General features: G+C 33.0%; 1 protein-coding gene across 1 annotated transcript in view; it reads right to left on the bottom strand.

Moving 5' to 3' along the window:
- Window positions 1-3,387: 3,387 nt before the first annotated feature.
- LOC136033671 (uncharacterized) overlaps window positions 3,388-17,953 on the bottom strand; it is a 29,863-nt gene continuing 15,297 nt past the window's right edge. Inside the window, exons 2-3 of the mRNA XM_065714504.1 lie at window positions 15,330-15,733; window positions 3,388-3,599 (exon numbers count right to left, since the gene is read on the bottom strand). Coding sequence (XP_065570576.1) covers window positions 3,416-3,599; window positions 15,330-15,733 — 588 coding nt within the window. The 3' untranslated portion in view covers window positions 3,388-3,415. The remainder of the gene's footprint in view (window positions 3,600-15,329; window positions 15,734-17,953) is intronic.

Consider the following 17,953-nt stretch of genomic DNA (forward strand, 5'->3'; position numbering starts at 1 on the left):
TATCGACCAGCTTTTATGGGCCTGCTTTTAATAGTTCTGACTGAATACCATCCGGTCCTGGGGCTTTATTAATTTTTAGAGACTTTATTGCTGAAAGTGCTTCATCTCTTAGTGGAGTAGGGCTTGGGTCTACTGGGTACTGCGGTAGTGGGAAAGATATTAAGATGTTCGGGTTGGGCGTTATTGTGGGGTTCAGTTTTTCTCTGAAGTGATCCTTCCATCGTTCTCTTCTTGCCTCGGAGTCCGTTATTGGGAGCCCGTGTTTATCTAACAATGTAGGAGCGGCCAATGACTTCATTTTTGACAGTTCACGGACTTTCTTGTACATGAAGTGGCTATTACCTTTTTGAAAGGCTTCTTCACACTCACGACATTTATCATTGACTTAGTGTTGTAGAGCTAGCCGGATTTTCTTTTCTACTAGGTGCTTCAGCCTCTTGTACTCGTCCTTGCTTTGTCAATCTACCATGGACATGCTTCTTCACTCACAGATCAATAATTTCGGGGGTGATCCACGGTTTATCCAAATGGATCTGAATTCCCAGGATTTCACTAGCAGTTTCTCGTATGACGGGTGCGCTTTCATCGACCTATCAGTCAATTTCCTCTGCAGTTGGAGCTTCCATGGGTTGGATTCTTGACAAGTTGTTTGAGAGTACTGTTCTATACCTGTTCGTTGTTTCTATATTTTTCAACAGGTTGACACGATATCTTGGTAAGCTTTTCTTAGGCTGTTGGGACTTCCAAATACGCAAACAGAGTTCAGACATGACTAGAACGTGGTCTGAGTCGAAGTCACCACCGGCTATGGAGACTGTGTTCAGTACTGATAATTTCCATCGCTTGCCGACAAGTATGTAATCAATCATGTTTGCAGTGTGGCCGTCAGGGGATCTCCAAGTGACTTTCTTTCGTTCTCTATGACGGAACATTGTGTTCGTTATGAAATGTTCGTTATCCCGACAAAAGTCGATGAGCATTTCATCCCTGTGGTTCTGCCGCCCATGCCTGAACTTGCCCATGACATCTTCAACTCCATCATTTGAGTGTCCGACAATGGCGTTGAAGTCCCCAATCACGAACAGAACATCTTTCTTGGGACGGAACGCCGGTTTGTCAACGGTTTGTTGGAGTAGGCTTTAGAATTCTTTGGCTTCTTGGTCATTTCGGGACGAGTCTGGGGCGTAAACTTGGATTATGGTCATATTAGCAAGGGTTCTTTTCAGAGGAATGGTGATAATACGTTCAGAGACAGGATGGACGACAGGAAGAGACTGTTTGGCTCGCTTGAAGAGTAGGAAACCGACACCTTGGTGGTGAACTCCATCACTTCTTCCAGACGTGATGAGTGTGATGTCTTTTATTTTTTCTATTCCTGTGGAGGGTAGGTGAGTCTTAGAAAGTCCATCAATGTCCCAGCGGTAACGGTTCATCTTGTCTAGGACTAGTTCCTTTTTTCCTGGTTTGGCTAATTTGTATATGTTTAGCGTTCCTAGTGAGAGATATGTTTTTGGAGTTAGAATAAACGAAGTCTTCTCCGACTGGAGAGTCGTCAAATTGGATAAATGATCTTCGGCTGCCCCAGACGCGGTAGCGAAATCATTTTCATTCTCATCATTATCAACATTATCATCATTATGCAATTTGCAATTCTTGGTGTCATACCGTCTGTTACCCCGGACGTGGTAGCACTAGTTCTTACTTTCTTATTCGCCATTTTCATGATTTATAATTAAGAGAAGGAGTTTCTTGGCTAATTTGTCAGGGTAGCGGTAGGCCACTCCTTTCTACCCTTAGCAGAGGCCTTTGTCCATGAAGCTGGATCGTCTGCTCTTCACAGTTGTCCCTCTAGGAAGGGATCCTTCCGTTTGGTGGTCTGCAACACCAAGCAATTTTTTCCATTGCTGGGGAAAGGTGTGTAACAACCGGGACATGTTCACATGCCGGTGGGCCCTTCATGGTGTACATCAGAGTGGCCTTCCTCCTCCTCCACCTGTATTTTTGACCCCCTGGCGAAGGTGTCCCAATTTCAATTATGGACCCCCAGGAACTAGGTCCCCCCTTGGTCCACACCTTCTATGAAGGTATCCTACATATCTGTAGAAGTTTCCCCTATCCACCACCTGGGGACGTGCTGAGTGGCCTGGGGGACGCGCCCTACTAAGAAAAGACTCAATAGGACTCATATTGATAATTAAATATAAGAAAACACTGATATTTATTAGTAATCTTTTCGTAATTTATGATATATTAAAGTTAATATACAATTCTTATTCAAGAAATCGCTCCAACCTTAATTGCTCCAACCTTATTTCAGCTCCAACCTTAATATTTCATGTTGTTTTTAATTCTATTACCTTAGTGTTGGTAGTTGACAAGGTTTTGAGGCTGTTTCACTGGTTAGTTGGTTTAGAACGGGAGTAAATTATTTGAATCTGTTAGCTCGACCAGGGTGGACACAGCTTTAAATAGGTCCTGGGGAAGTCTATGAAAAATCATGACAAGTGTCGTATAATGTTACCCCATCTGTCTATTGCACTCCTGGTCAAATGCAGCGAATCAGGTGATCGGTACCTGCTCTAAGTTTTTTATTTTGGCAGTAGTCACCCTAGAAATATCAGTGTTGAAAGCGGTATTACTATTCGTTGTGGAGGTGGTAGCAGTAGTAGTAGGATTTGCAGAAGTAGTAGTGGTAGAATTAGTAGCAGCAGAAACATGTTTATATTGCCCTTTGGTAAATTAATCATTTCCCCTTATCTTTCCCTGAAATTTCCTACATAATACTCGAATTCATTTATCAGATATTCAAGTTTAATAACCGGCAAGCCCTTAGTATATTTTGATTTACATTTCTCTGAACATTTTGTAAGACCATCGTCTCTATTGTTTCGGCCTTTCCTGACATAAAAGGTCACACTTGTTTGCACTTCTTGAATACGAAAACTGTATGTAACCAATGCAAAAAATAGTGTAGCTTAGAGCCCTTTTCTTGAGTTTATAGTAATGTTAATGAAAATTACTTTAATAAGAATAATGTTAAACAAGATGCCTCTCATAAGATTTCCATCATATTTCCTGGAGGAAAAATACGTGAAAGAAGAATCTGGTTTGTCATTTGATCCCTTTTAAGTTTTAAAAATGGCATTGGAAATATGAATTACCAATCAGATGAGCTCCTTCCAAAGTTTTACCGCAAATCCTTCTATAAGAAGTTCTTTGGTACAAAACAATATTCAGCCTATATTTTTCTTTACTTAGGCAGCGTCTATGATTATTGATTGGGCTAAATGAGAAGAAAAGACTGTATTATATTTTGATGAATTTTATAGCCTTTTAAAACAAAATTTTCTTGCAGACTCTCTATATTTAATAAACGAACAAAATGGATGTCAATTTCAAAATACTGTGTAATTAGTTAACAAGCATGAATTCCAAGATGGGCTGGTGTGCAGGTCAATAGAACCGTTCGGAAACGGGTTGTTGAAATATGTTTTGAGACAGCTGTCAAGGTTTGTGTCACGGTGTGAATTAAGCTTAGTCCAAACCTTGGATTGTTGTTGTTTTCTCCGTTTCCAATGTCTATGTCTGCTTCATCTTCCCTATAAAGGTAAATTATTTCTTATGATTTTGTAATAACAAAGTTAATACAACATTGGATGTTGCACTACTCCAAAGGCAACTGCTAAGAAATCTTAAGTCCCAATATTTTATGTATTGGTCATTTTATTTATGTTTACAAGTGTTCTTGATCTATTGAGTAAAATAGAAAATAAACAATAATCAAAATTTTTTTAGATACTTTACGTTCATTTTTAGTGAACATCAATAGAGTTTTTAGACAAATATATTTTTAACAGCTTGTAAAAACTTTAGATTGCTTAAACTTGAATTACATTACCTTACACACTACAAACAAAAAGTATTAAAGTAATCTATGATTGTAATTTTCAAGTCTCCCTTCAAGCACAAAAAAAGTAGATGAATCACAAAAGAAGTGATTAATTTTAAGCTCACAGCATACCAGATGAGTATTTTGGCATCAGTGCAGTTACTAAAGTTCACACCACATTTTTTATTTCAAATTTCTCTGAGGATCTTAATAAGTGATCCAATCACATAGAATATTCAAATGACAACAGGAAAGTGTTAATCAGTTCGAATGTCATTATTTTTTCTCTGTTTTATTTTTTTCACTAATATTTCTATAATGTTCACATGTAAGTCATGACTCTACTTCAAGTTGAAATTTTGGCTTTTGGATTGATTTAATAATTATTTATAGGAATTGCACCGGCCTAGTTACCAATAAGCGTTTTTTCCTTGTCTCATTTTCCAATGTTTTGTTTTATTTTCTTTCTCCTTATAATTCTTGCCACAGAGTCAGGTTGATAGTTATTAAAAATTTAATATTTTGGCCGACGGGTGTATTTTTTGTCTTTTTGGTTTTGTATTTTGTTTTTTCTCCCTGCAATCCTCACCAAAGAAACCTATGAGAATTTTATGAATTGGATTTTTCTTATGAATTTCAGTGTCGTATGTGTATTTTTTTTTATCTTTTGGTTTGTTTGAGTAAATCTTATCTAAAAAAAATTTCCAATAGTTCTAAGGGTTTTATCTCATAGTTTTCAATTTTTTATTCTTCTAGTTTTTTTCCGAAGTTCTCATAGTTTTTGTAAATTTCATGGAAAAAAAGAATTTCCATGCTTATTGCGCAATAATGATGTTTCTCGGGGTTCAATTCTGGGACCACTGCTCTTCGTAATATATATAATTGACCTTCCAACAGCAACAAAAACCAACAAACTGAATTTTCTTTTCACCAATGATACCAGATCGACACTTGCAAGGAATTCTGAAGAGGATGTTAAAGGGAGGTTGCAAATCGTGTTTTCCCAGCTGATTGTATGGCTAAAAGCTAATCTTTTGTCACTGAATGCCGCCAAAACTAAATTTATCATTTATAGTAAACTTGGACACAAAGGAAAAGGAATTTAAACTATAAGTAATCAGGCTAGAGTTATTCAAATTCAAAGGGTCACTTCACTCCGGCATCTTGGAATAACTATTGATAAAAATCCATCGTATAAAGAAAATTGTAATAGATCACGCGTTCAAGTTGCCCAAAGAGTTGGTGTAATGAGAAGGCTTAAGAATTTTTTCTCTCATAAAATTCAACACCTCATTTATTTTGCCTTGGTGTATTCCCATCTTACGTATTGTCCCCTAATTTATTTGGCAACATTCAAATATCATATGAAACCGATATAGACTCTTCAAAACCGGGCTCTTCGAATTTTTCAAATATATTTACCGTCACCTTCTTCTTATCCAAATAAATCTAAAACTAAAACTTTATATTTATTAACTAATATTTTGCCTGTTTCAGAATTATTCACTCTTCATTCTTTTTTATTTAAGGTAAAATATTACCGGTCGGAACTGCCTTCATACTTTCGTACGAATAATTGTTTTCCTGAGCAGCCTGACCATGTTTATAAAACCTGTAATAAATTGAAAGTGCAACACCTGAGATTAACTATACGGTTCTCACCATGTTTTTTGATCATTGGTTCATGGCATCTTTATCTACTATATATTGACTACAGTAAATTTCTCTCAAATAAAAAAGCAACTTCTTTCTATCCTTATGAATAAATTCAAGAATCAGTGATAAAAACAATCTTAAAGTAAATAGTTTTTTGTTTGGTGTTGATATGGTGGGAGCATTTTTCTTTTTATTTCCAAATAAGTTGCCGGTCATCGGTTACCCTCGCTTGCACAGTGTTTTTGTTTTGTTTTTCAGGTTGATTTCGCCGATTGTTGGTTGTTTTGTGGGTTGGTTCCCGTCTAGTAGTGAGTCATGGATATATTTATATTAATTTTATGCATTTTCTTATTTCTCTTTTGTGTCAAATGAGTGTGGTATATTGTTATATCGGGTCTTTGTCAATCGACTTTATGTCACCGGCTTGACCTATATTTATATTGTGTGTTGCAAAGAAGTTTAAATAAAAATCTTGAATCTTGAGTCTTTTAATAAGATATATCTAAGTATTGTTGCAATTTCAGTTGTATTTCCTATATTTAGTTACTAAACGAAACCAGTGTTCATTCTTTACTAACATTTCTATTGATTATTATTTTAAAATTATGCTAAGGCCATAATCGGCTTAAAACAAAAATCTTGAAAACTATATAGCTTGTTATTTCACATACGTAATTATTTCGGCAAAATCCACTAGGACTTATTTCTAGAGGTGAATATGAAAAAACTAAATAAACATTTCGATCTTAAATTCTTTTTTTGGGTAGGCTTCTGCAATTTTCAACTCTATAGAGGAGAAGCACAATTCAAGGATAACATAAAATATTCGGTAAAAAAGCATTTTATCTATTAATAATAGCTCATATTTGCTCTTACTATGAATACTAGCTTTTATTAGCATTTGAAAATATGATTAGGTTCTGACAGTTTTTGTTTAATCACATAGAGTGCAAATCCTTGCATTTCTTAAATAATTTTCTTCCAATCTATTGAAAAGACATTCATATAAGCAGAGAAAATATTAAATTTATTCCTACAAATCCAAAATAATAATTAAAACCGCTTTTATCAAGCCAATTTCAAACAGTGTTTAAGCTATCGTGCCTTTCAGAGTCGAAGAACAAAATAAATACCAGTATCAATATGTCCGAACAAATTTATTATATTTTCACTGATTTTCACAGTGGGTATAATGACTAAATAAGAAGTAGAATATTCAATATGTTCCAAAGGCTTAATAGATCAGAGAAAACAAGCCATTATCCACATTTAGTGAAATATAATCAGAAATGAACTAGTGCTGATATTATCTCTTTTTTAATAATGTCACACATTATTATTGGAGTATTCCCAAACAATGGGATTTCCTGACATGTATGTATAATTTTCTCTATTTTATTCAATTAGAAAAACTTAATTCTGATGAAAGTACTGGGTGAAGTTGAAACTTGAAACAAACAAAATTCTAGCTTTAACATTCAAGATTTATCTTCAATATCAGTTTAAATGAATTAGCTTATAAAGCTTTTATAAATTTGTAGAATTCCAAAACGCCAATACTACTAAGAATACATAACCACTTCACCAAATATGTTTAAGAACAAAAAATCTTACAGAACGTTCAGGACAAAATTTAGTCCCAACAATAAATAGACAAACCAAGAAATAAGTTATTTTCAGGATAAAATCTTATAAAACAATATTTGATCTAGGAATATTAGCTCTTTTATTAGCAGTTGAAGATGTGATTTTGCTCAAGCAATTTTTTCTATTTATATTGAATGCTGATCCTCACATTACCAAAAAAGTTGAACCAGTTGAACCAACCACTTGAAGAAAAATTTATATGAGCTAAGAAAATATTAATTTTCTTCCCATAAATTCAGAAGAAAACTATATTTAGAACTATCTGTGACAGGAACATGGCAATCAGTGGCAAATTGAATCGTGTCAGATAAGCTCTTTCAAAGATTGTTCATTCAGAGTCAAAGAAGAATATAAATGTCAAAATCAATATGGACACACAAATTTACATATTTTTGCTAATTTTAATTGTTTGTATAATAACTAAATAACGCGGAATAATGCATGTATTCCAAAGGTTTAACAAATCTGACAAAGAAGCTAATATAAACTTCTATTATAAATATAACTATAAATAAATTAATGCTAGTATTACCTTATTTCTAATAATGTCATATAGTGTCATTTCAGTCTTAAGGAAAACTGTGAATTCCTTATGTGTATTTCAGTTTTTCTGTATTGTATCAATAAGAAAAATGCCGTAATTCTGATGGAGGTAAAGGGTGAAGATGCAACTTAAATCAAAGAAATTCTAGCTTTTGTACTTTATTAAAGATGTATCTGCAACATCAGTTCAAATTAACTAACTTATAAAACTTTTATAAATTTGTAGAATTCTGAAAAATCCATACCACTAAGAAAGCAAAACCACTTCATCGAAATTTTATTAGGAGCCAAAAACTTTGCTTAAAGTATAAGATACATTCATTTGGCTCCTAATAGTCCTTTGTAGGCCAATAAATAGGTTAATTTAAGAATAAATTTATATTTCTCGTAAGAAATTTAGTAAAATGAGTTTTCCTTGGTGTACTATATCTTAAGAAACTATAAAACGTTGAATAATTTCATAAGTCAGTTCCTTAAAAATAGTACTGCACATATGTATTGCGTGAACTGCTAAGTAATAACTTTTTATGTTTTAAATCAATTGTTTTTCACTTGTTTTTCTTCAAGTCCAATAAAAAAAAGCGTTTTTAAATGAAATTTCTGTTTTCCAGCTCATCCGAGTCTATTTTGTCGTTAAAAAAATAAGAAGATATTGTTTAGTATGTATAAGAAATTGAGTTTGTGGCAAATATTTAGATCTCAGGATAATATTTGAAAGAAATTTCCCTGTAATAGTTGAATCCTAAACTAGACAGTTTAAAATTTGACAGTGAAGTAGATTGATGGAATAATTGAAAAACGATTTCTGAAGTTGCAGCTAATTTTGCAGAAAAAAAATAGGAAGGCTGCTCTTAATAATAGTAAAAATTCGTTATGTTTCATTGAAAAAAAAAAGAGAGTTGTACAAGAAATGTCTGCTCCATAGATCATATAAAAAGACAGCATAATACTAAAATAGTGTACTGGCTCGTTAAGAAATTGAGATGGATTAGTCAATCTGATTTTTACCTGTCAAACATGGCAATTGGGCACTAGTTAATATTAAGGAACGAGTTAAAAATACATTGGCAAAATATATTAAGAATGTGTTTAACTGAGATAGACTTACACGAAAATAAAAGAGGAGAGTGAAAAATTTGTGACATCTTGAATGCAACAAGATGTATTTTATAGGAAAAAATTGGTGACAGAATTAAATGGATTAAAAAATATGCAGCCTAAGGATGCATAAGGATGCTTTAAACATGGTTGTTATAGTGCTAAAAAAAAGCGATTGAAGACCATGAACATGAATTACAAAAATGAGGATACACATAAAATTTTGAAAAGTTTCCATTAAACCACTGTATAAGAAAAACAATAACAGTTAAATAAGCATTTATAATGGGACTAGTCTTGCTTCTGAATGTAAGAAATTTTTTCATCTGATTAAAGACTCTAGACTTAGAAATGCTGCAGACATAGCTTTGAGAGAAGAAAGGCACGATTTTAAAAATGACAGAGGTCGGGTTGGCCAAATTTTCACTCTAAGTTTAATAATTGAGAAATGTCCTAGTTATCAAACACCTTTAGTCGTTGGTTTTCTAGATTCTGAGCAAGCGTTTCATTCGGCAGATAAAAAGCTTTTTCAAAGGTATGATCCTTCTATGATATGCTAAACAAATGTGTTAGATAAATTAGTGTTATTTAAAAAAATAACACTGCTCTGGTTCAGGTGAAGAATGAGGTTAGTGGATAGTTTTCTATTAGTTAAGGAGTTAAGAAAGGTTGTTATCTATCTCCAATGACATAAATCATTTTGATGAACTTTGTCTTCGCACCAAAGAGCACCAAAAACGTAATTGAAGAATATGGATTTAAATTCAGTTTCATTTGGTTTATCTGACAAGTTCATTTGGGTTTATTAAAAAAATTATAACGGTCATAACATACATAATCTCTCATCTCTATGAAAAACTGCATGATGAGTCCCATATCACCTCAAAAATAAATACACAATATGGCTCTCCCTCCACTGCTCGATACAACCATGACCTCTATCAAAAAACATCCTTACAAGTCCCCACCTTTTCATCCAAGAGCAAACCACTCCAACCCCCATAAAAAAACTCAATAATAACTAAAATCACTATTCTAATCAGATTCTTTAATCAAATTAAACTACTTCAAAACAAGATAATTTTTTATTCTTTTTTGGAAAGAACCAAGGGAGCTCCTATCTCTCAGTTCAAGTGGTAGGGTATTGTAAGCCTTAGCACAGACGATGTCAGGCGAAAAATCTGATCTCACTGTTGGCGTATGTCGATTATGTATCTGTCCAGATAGTTTTGTAATTGGAAGAGGCTGTTCAGATACCAAACGGAATAGATTCCTAAAAGGCGGTGGAAGCAAGCCGGAGAGGAATCTGAAAGCAAAAACCAAGCAGGAAAGCTCAAACAGCGATTTCAGCGAGAGATAATCTTTTTTGTGTTTGATGATCTTCAAGGCATTCTTGTGGATGGAATCCAGTTTTTTCAGATGGGATTGGAATGTCAATTGCCATACCCCTGCACAATACTGTAAGTGCAGTCTAATGAGTGCATTGTAGAGAAGGGTAAGGGTTTTACATGGGAATGTTTGCTTCAGTTTCTTCATGATACCCAGATTCCTTGAAAGCTTAAATTCTACAGCATGGATTTGAGGAAGGAAAGAAAGGTTTTCATCTACTATTACTCATAAATATTTTGCACATCCATTTACTGGTCGTTGAATCTTTCCACGAGACCTCATAATTCCTGTTATTTCTGGGCGAAGGGTTCCTATCCTAAAAAATAGTAGGATGCAAGAATTTTCTACATTGATGACAAGTTTGTTGGCTTCCATCCACAGATAGGTCTTTTCTATGATGTTTTCAATTGCTACCTGGATATATTTTTATCTTGGAAGTAAGGGAATATAACATTCCCTTACTTAGCTGGTGCAGCTGATTTAAGTATACTAGACAAAAATCTGAATGAACTATCAGAGCTTTTGCGTTTTCGGGATATTAAAAAAAGATTTAAAAATTAATTTTAACAAGACTAGTTTGCTAAGGCTAGAAATATGCAAAAATGAAAAGGAGACGTAGATAGTGAGGAGATCGACCAGACAGGCAGCTTGACATAGACCATAAATAGGACAGCTTCATATATCTTGGTAGTAATTTTATTAATAATGAGAGCTGAGAAGATGTTAAAGTAGAAAAGCCATGAACCAAGGGGTTTTTCAAATTCGATAAAAGCTACGATTAATAATAAAATAAGTCTGCAAAACAAGAATACAATATTTTAAGCTACAGTGAAGGCTGTGGATAAACTTGGCTCTGAGGTTTGACCTCTGTGGTATACTAGATATTGATAGTTTTGGCAGCTGACTAAGTGACGTGTTGCAAACAGTATCCTTTACGAGAGATTAAGTTTAATCCTTCTTTTTAGAGCTATAATAAAAGAAAAGTTAAGATGGCCGGGGTACATTTTGCATATGAAGGATTATAGAATCCCAAATCTTGTCCTTTTAGCCAACTATCATAGGTTAAACAAAAGCCCCGTTGTCCTTGTTAAAGGTGGAGGGTAAGTCTTGAAAAAAAGATATATGGCGAATTGGAAGTTCTTGGTCGGATGTAAATATATAGTCTTTGAATACATGGTGATGCAGGAGGAGTGTACGTAGCTGTTTGGGTCTCAGGCACCTTTGTGCTGCTGCTAGTTGTTAATGAGAGTAGTAAAACCAGTTAGTAATGAAAAGAAAATTCAATCAGAGCAAGATGTATGACAAAATAATGAACGTCCTTTTTTTGGTAAAGGGGTTAATTCTTGTAAAATTTTACGGCTAAAAAATAATATTTGAAAGCATTTATTAAAGTCCAGATTTCTTTTAGGGTGAATCTACGTAAAAAAAACTTTAAAATTTTTAAATTGATTAAACAAGAGTGAAAAATATGATATTAAAATCGAGTAAATTAACTAAAAGCAGAAGGTTGTCAAATTTGATTCAACTAATGTTTAAAGACAAAACAAACTTAAACAAAATTTTAAAAAATTTGTTTTTACACTCAATAGAAGAAAAAACAGTAAGTGATTCCAGCCTAAGAACAATAAACACAAAATATTTGGAAACAGAACAGTGATAAAATTTCGACAACATCATATTTTTTTAAACTTGACCTATGTTAAAAGAGGTCACAAATCATCAATGTAAAAATAGCACATTTATAGCATTTAGCATACAGATTTAAATATGGGTAGACAAATTTAGTCCAACTAAATTAAATAAAGGACGAGTTCATTTGTAAAAAAAAACAAAAATTAAGATTTAAAATTCACCAATGAAATATTTAAAAGAAAGAAATCAACGGCAAAGATGAGTCAAAGTAGTGAAAGACAACGTGAAAGGAACGTGAAAAAAAAATAAGAAAGATTCAAGAAATCTTTATTTCAACACAAACTTTGAAAATGGTTAATAATATCATATCTAAATAAATGCATTATAGCATTTAAATGACAAATTTTGTAAAACGAAATATTTTACAGAAGTCAAATTTGCTCGAAAAGGCTTAAGAGACTTGAAGTACACCAAACATAAAGACCACAAATAGAATAAAGTCAGAGTTCATGAAATAGAATTTAAAAACAGCGCAAAAACAACAAGTAAACATGAAATTACGTACTTAATTGAAAAATGTTGAAAAGAGTGAATAATCCAATTTTAAAAGCAATATATTCTAATACTTCAAAGCGAAGTATGTGTGATATGCTGAAAAATCTGTGTTTTCGTTCTAAAAATCAGAAACAAAAATAAAATGTTTTATATCATTCTGTCTCTTAGGCAATTTCTGAAACTTCAAAAAACGCAAGTCTTATAAAATATTGATCAGGCTGAAAAATCCCAATCTAAAATTATATAGTTCAAAATTACGAATAAAATACGTATAATTAGACAACAAATCAGTGTTTTCGTTCTACAAAATGAGAAACATAAAAAAAATATTTTATATCATCCATATTCTTATAATATTTTTCTTCACTTAAAAAAAGAGTTTAATTTTATCCATTTCTTTAAATTAACATTAATTAAAACTTATTCTATACTTCTTATCAGAATTAATACATAAAATAGTGTTTGAGCATCCCTTGTGATGGTAAAACAGTATATTTTCAATTACTTCTTTTCTCTTTAATAAATTGGAGATTCGGGAATTTCGATTTTAAACTTCATGGTTTATATAGTCGGTTAGTGGAAGAAGTACATTTAAACTTTTGATGGCTAATACGTTGTATATGCCACCATTTTCGGAATATTCATCAGTTAATTTATTAGTGTAAAAATTAATTTTATGAAAGACCTCGAATGTTACCACTTTTTGAAATCTCTATCTAGAAATACCAAAGTAGAACCTATATTATCCGTACTATTCAATATATCCTTCCTTCTGGCTGTTCAGAATTTTTCAAGGTGTTGGAGTGGAAAACACACTACAGATTTATAATTTACCTCCATAAGAGGTGTGGAAAAGGAGCAAACCTTGTCCATAAAGGGTCCAAACAAAAACCAGGGTATTGTTTCCTTGGAGTTGAAAATCTTTAGGAAAGTTAAAGAATAAGCCATTAGTCAACACTCCACTGCGCACAATGTTGTTCCAAAACTTCGTGTGAGTTACAAACCTTCACTGAATAAAAGGTCAAATTACCGGGTGTTGCAAAACATCATCGTGGGAAAAACTTTAATATAAACGCCTGGTGTGGCGTAAGACTGAGATCTCTGAATATAGGCATCTTCAAAAGGCTATCTCAACCCTGTTGTTACACCTACATGGCTGTGAGCCTTACAATCAACTCGGTTCCCACTTGAGAAGAGAAACCCCTTGAATATGGTTTCCTTAAACAAATTTAACTTTAGTTCTCAGTTCAGGACTGATTAAATTATTATGTAAGATGCAAAAATATTTATGATTTCGAGCAATAATCAAATCTTTTAAAATAAAACTTGAAAAAATAACTGAAAATTGAAAACCTAATCCAACTGTCAAACCCATTTGCCAATCCTGCTCATAGAAGAGCATCACCGATTGATGAAAACCGTGCTTTTACCAAGATCGACCAAGGATAGCCAAAAGTGTCTATCCAACTGGAAGTATGAGGGATTTCTTGCTGTCTGCTTGTAAGCCAACTTAATTTTTTTATGCAGAATTGAATAACGTAATGGTTTCTGTCCTGCACTGGATATGGGACAATTGCTTTTTCTGGGGCCAAAATATTGTCAACGATTTAAAGAATATAAAAATTGCAACTTGGAATGGCAATAAATTAAAAAACAACCATTTATTATATTAAATTACTAGCTATTTAATATATTAGGTCATATTAGATTAAATTATGTCATATATATTAGATGAGTCTGAGCAAACAGAACATATTTTTAGAGGTTTTGAAAAATCAGAATACCAGAATAGGTTTGAAAATCAATATTAAGAAGACTAAGTCACTAAGGCTGGGAATAAGTGAAATTGAACAGGTGATGTTGGGTAGCGAAAAAATTGACCAGGTGGGCAGCTTCACTTAACTATGCAGTATTATTAGTAAGGATGGTGGGAGCAGTGAAGATGTTAAAAGTAGGATCGGCTCAGGGCGTTTTTTCTGCAGTTAAAAAAAATCGGAAAAACAAGCGGATAAGTCTGCAAACCAAGATTGGAATATTGGAATGTACAGAGATGACAATGGTCAAATATAGCTCTAAATAAAATCGTTAAATAATGTTTAATATATATATATATATATATATATATATATATATATATATATATATATATATATATATATATATATATATATATATATATATATATATATATATATATATATATATATATATATATATATATATATATATATATATATATATATATATATATATATATATATATATATATATATATATATATATATCTGTTTGTGCTTTTGTGTGTGTGTGTGTGTATGTGTGTTTGCTTGTGTGTGTGCGCATGTGTGTGTGTGTGTGTGTGTGTGTCTGTGTGTGTGTGTGTGTGTGTGTTTTGTGTGTGTGTGTGTTTGTGTGTGTGTTTGTGTGTGTGTGTGTTTGTGTATATGTGTGTGTGTGTGTTTGTGTCTGTGTGTGTGTGTGTTTGTGTGTGTGCATGTGTGTGTGTGTGTGTGTACAACTTTCAATGCTTTTATACCAAGTAATTAAGTCTCAAAACCAAGAACTGCATTTAGAACTTGTTTTGATTTATATATCTCTTTTTCCCTTTTTCGTTTATTTTTTAAACAGTAATAAAGACTGACCAGCTGTTTAGATGTGGGATCCAAAGCAGGAGTCAAGTAATTCAGTGTCAAAACAAGAACTAAATTTCTCTTGCTTTGATTTAGTTGTGTCTATCTCGCTTTTTCTTTATTTTTCAAACAGTAATAAAGACTGACTAACTTTTGGATTTAGTATCCAAACCAGGAGTTAAATAATTCAGTCTCAAAACATGAACTAGATCTCTCTTGCTTTGATTGACATGTTTATATTTCTCCTTTTACTTTATTTTTGAAGGAGTAATAAAAAAAAACTAACTAACTTTTTAGATATAGCATCCAAAGCAGTTGGGAAAGATTCGCTATTTGTCAGGACTGAAGGATTCAGATCAGTAGGTAACGACTCAGCAAAAGGGTCTTCAAAAGCCCAACGTCTTCTTCTACACAGTCCTATATCACCAGCTACGATTGTTGTTTCTGGAAGATAATCAGTGAGCTCTTCTGACGGAAATACTGCATTTGTTGTAATAGGTACTAGCTGGTTAACAAGTCGGTAGCACCAAGAATCTAGTGCACTAGTTGTTGTAGTGGTTGTTATTACAAGATTTGTTACAGTTTTCGTTGCAAAAAGGAACCTTTGTTCGGGCTCAGTATTAATGCTACTGTCTATTCCACCAGCTATGCACGCTGAAACACTTATACTAAGGCAAAATATTGCACAGAAAACCTAGAAAATCAAGATCCAAAGATTAATATTGTTTGAATAAGTTCGAGAGACTCTAAAATAACAAGACTCTTAGAAAACAAGTTGAATGACGTCAGAATTGATGGAACGAAATTTAAAAACGGGAAATTTCTGTTCCATGATTGGTGATGTCTAACATTATTTATTCCATTTGGTTCGACCTCCCAAAAATTAGATCACAACACCTAGTTTTAAAACTAAACTTGACAAAATGAATCAAACAATTTTTTGGATCAAAATCTTTCAATGATGACTCAACTGAAACTGCAAAGTGAATGCTCAGGGGTTTAATAATTTATTTTGGGAAATTGAGAGCCATTAAGATATTTACGTTGAACTTTTAAAGATTCGAGACGGAAAAGTATTGAATAGAACCACTTCTGTTTCAAAGGATCCTACAGCCCTTCAAAGTCAATTTTTTCCACATAATCTGAGAAGGGCAAGATTTTGATAACATTTTCAAAGATATTGAAAAAAGATGCATGAATTTTTTTAATTAGCTGGCAAGAAAGCAAACTGTTGCTTAAATGGAACGGAATAATTCAAAAATTTACAACTTAATTATGCTAAAGTGTAATGGAAAGTTCCATATTTATCTAGATCTCTTATATGATTTGAGAAGCCAGTTTCGGTCTCTGAAGCGTAAAATTTAGTGCCGTTAGGATAAACTCTGATGAATCAGAAGAGCAGAAGTTGGCTGGAGTTGTTTTTCTGTACAGCATAAATTTTGAAGTACTCTGTGTCCATCAATACTCAATACTATACAACGGATGAGAGTTTTAAGTGTGCCAGTTAGAATTGTGTTAGCGGTGAAAAGTTTAGGCTCTTCAACACCATGTAAAAATACACATACACATAGTGCAGAAGCACTATTTTGTTGAAATTCCAGAACAAAGATATAGCATAAACTATTCAAGTTCAAAGTTCAAGTTCCATTTAATTCCATGAAACAACAATAACAAAGCAATATCTTAAGGGGCTCAATGGTATGTTATTTGGGAAACGACATTGAATAATTAGAAAATGATATAACTTTGCATAAGCATTCTACACAACATCTAAATGCAAATCTATTGGGAAAAGAAATCAACTCACTGGCAGTCCCTACGAAATAGCAATTCTCAAATCACCCGACAATCAAATACAATTTAAAATTCTCTGCGTCATCGAGGATCCAACGCCAATAAAATAACAAATCCAAAAAAAAATTAAGTCATAAGAAACATCTAATAAGAGTCCTTAAAAAGAAACTTTTAATCTATCTCTTAAAGGAGCCAATTGTCCGTGACTGCCGGATATCAGTGGGAACCAATTTCCAAGCACACCCAAGAATCACAGCCAGACAGAAGTCTGAACGAAGCTTCGATATTTCTACATTCAATATTTCTAATGTCCTGCACCGTAACCTCCTCAAGAACCATTGATCTCAAGCACGAGGGACCTAAGAACTGCCCCCAAGACTTTGACACAATGAAGTTAGAAACTCTATCAACTGTTTTTTCCTTATCTCCGCAAATAATTATGTCATCTGAAGTTTTATTTGGCCTTTTTCGGTGACAAATTAATCGTCTACAATGAGAGACATAAGGAGACCTTTTAATTTTAGGGATGGCCAACTAACTTTCTTAATCACGTCCCATATCTTTTTGTATATTTTTACCGCAATCAACAAATATCTTTGTAAGATATACTGTTTTAGCTCTGCAAATAATTGATTTCAGTATATTACGGTACATATTACGGTGCTTATTGAAGACAAAAATTATAGTTTCTTTTTGAATAAATCATAATTGATGACATTATAAAAACTGTTAAAAATTATTTGTTAAGGTTCTGGTTTGATTGTTAGGAGAAATATGAGGATTTTTAATGCCACAATATCACGTGTACTTTCATCCCCGGCTCTTATTATTAACATATCCCTTACAGTGGGAGCCTTTCCTTGTAAGATGAAAAGAACAAAGAAACTCTCTTACAAAAATTTTTTTTAAATCATAACATGGGTCATTGATGATATATTCTAATATTGTCGTTGTCAATCTTGATACTTTTGAAAGTTATCCATTGCTATCTTACGAAGCAGGCCCTACTAAATGAGATCCTGATTTGTTTTTAGAGATCACTCTACAGATCATGTTGCTTTTCACCTCATTGATTTCTTGATTAATTGTTTGGAAAAAGTTTAAAATCTCCTCCTAGTGC

The sequence above is a fragment of the Artemia franciscana genome, chromosome 12, assembly GCF_032884065.1.
Source record: "Artemia franciscana chromosome 12, ASM3288406v1, whole genome shotgun sequence".
Classification (NCBI taxonomy): domain Eukaryota; kingdom Metazoa; phylum Arthropoda; class Branchiopoda; order Anostraca; family Artemiidae; genus Artemia; species Artemia franciscana.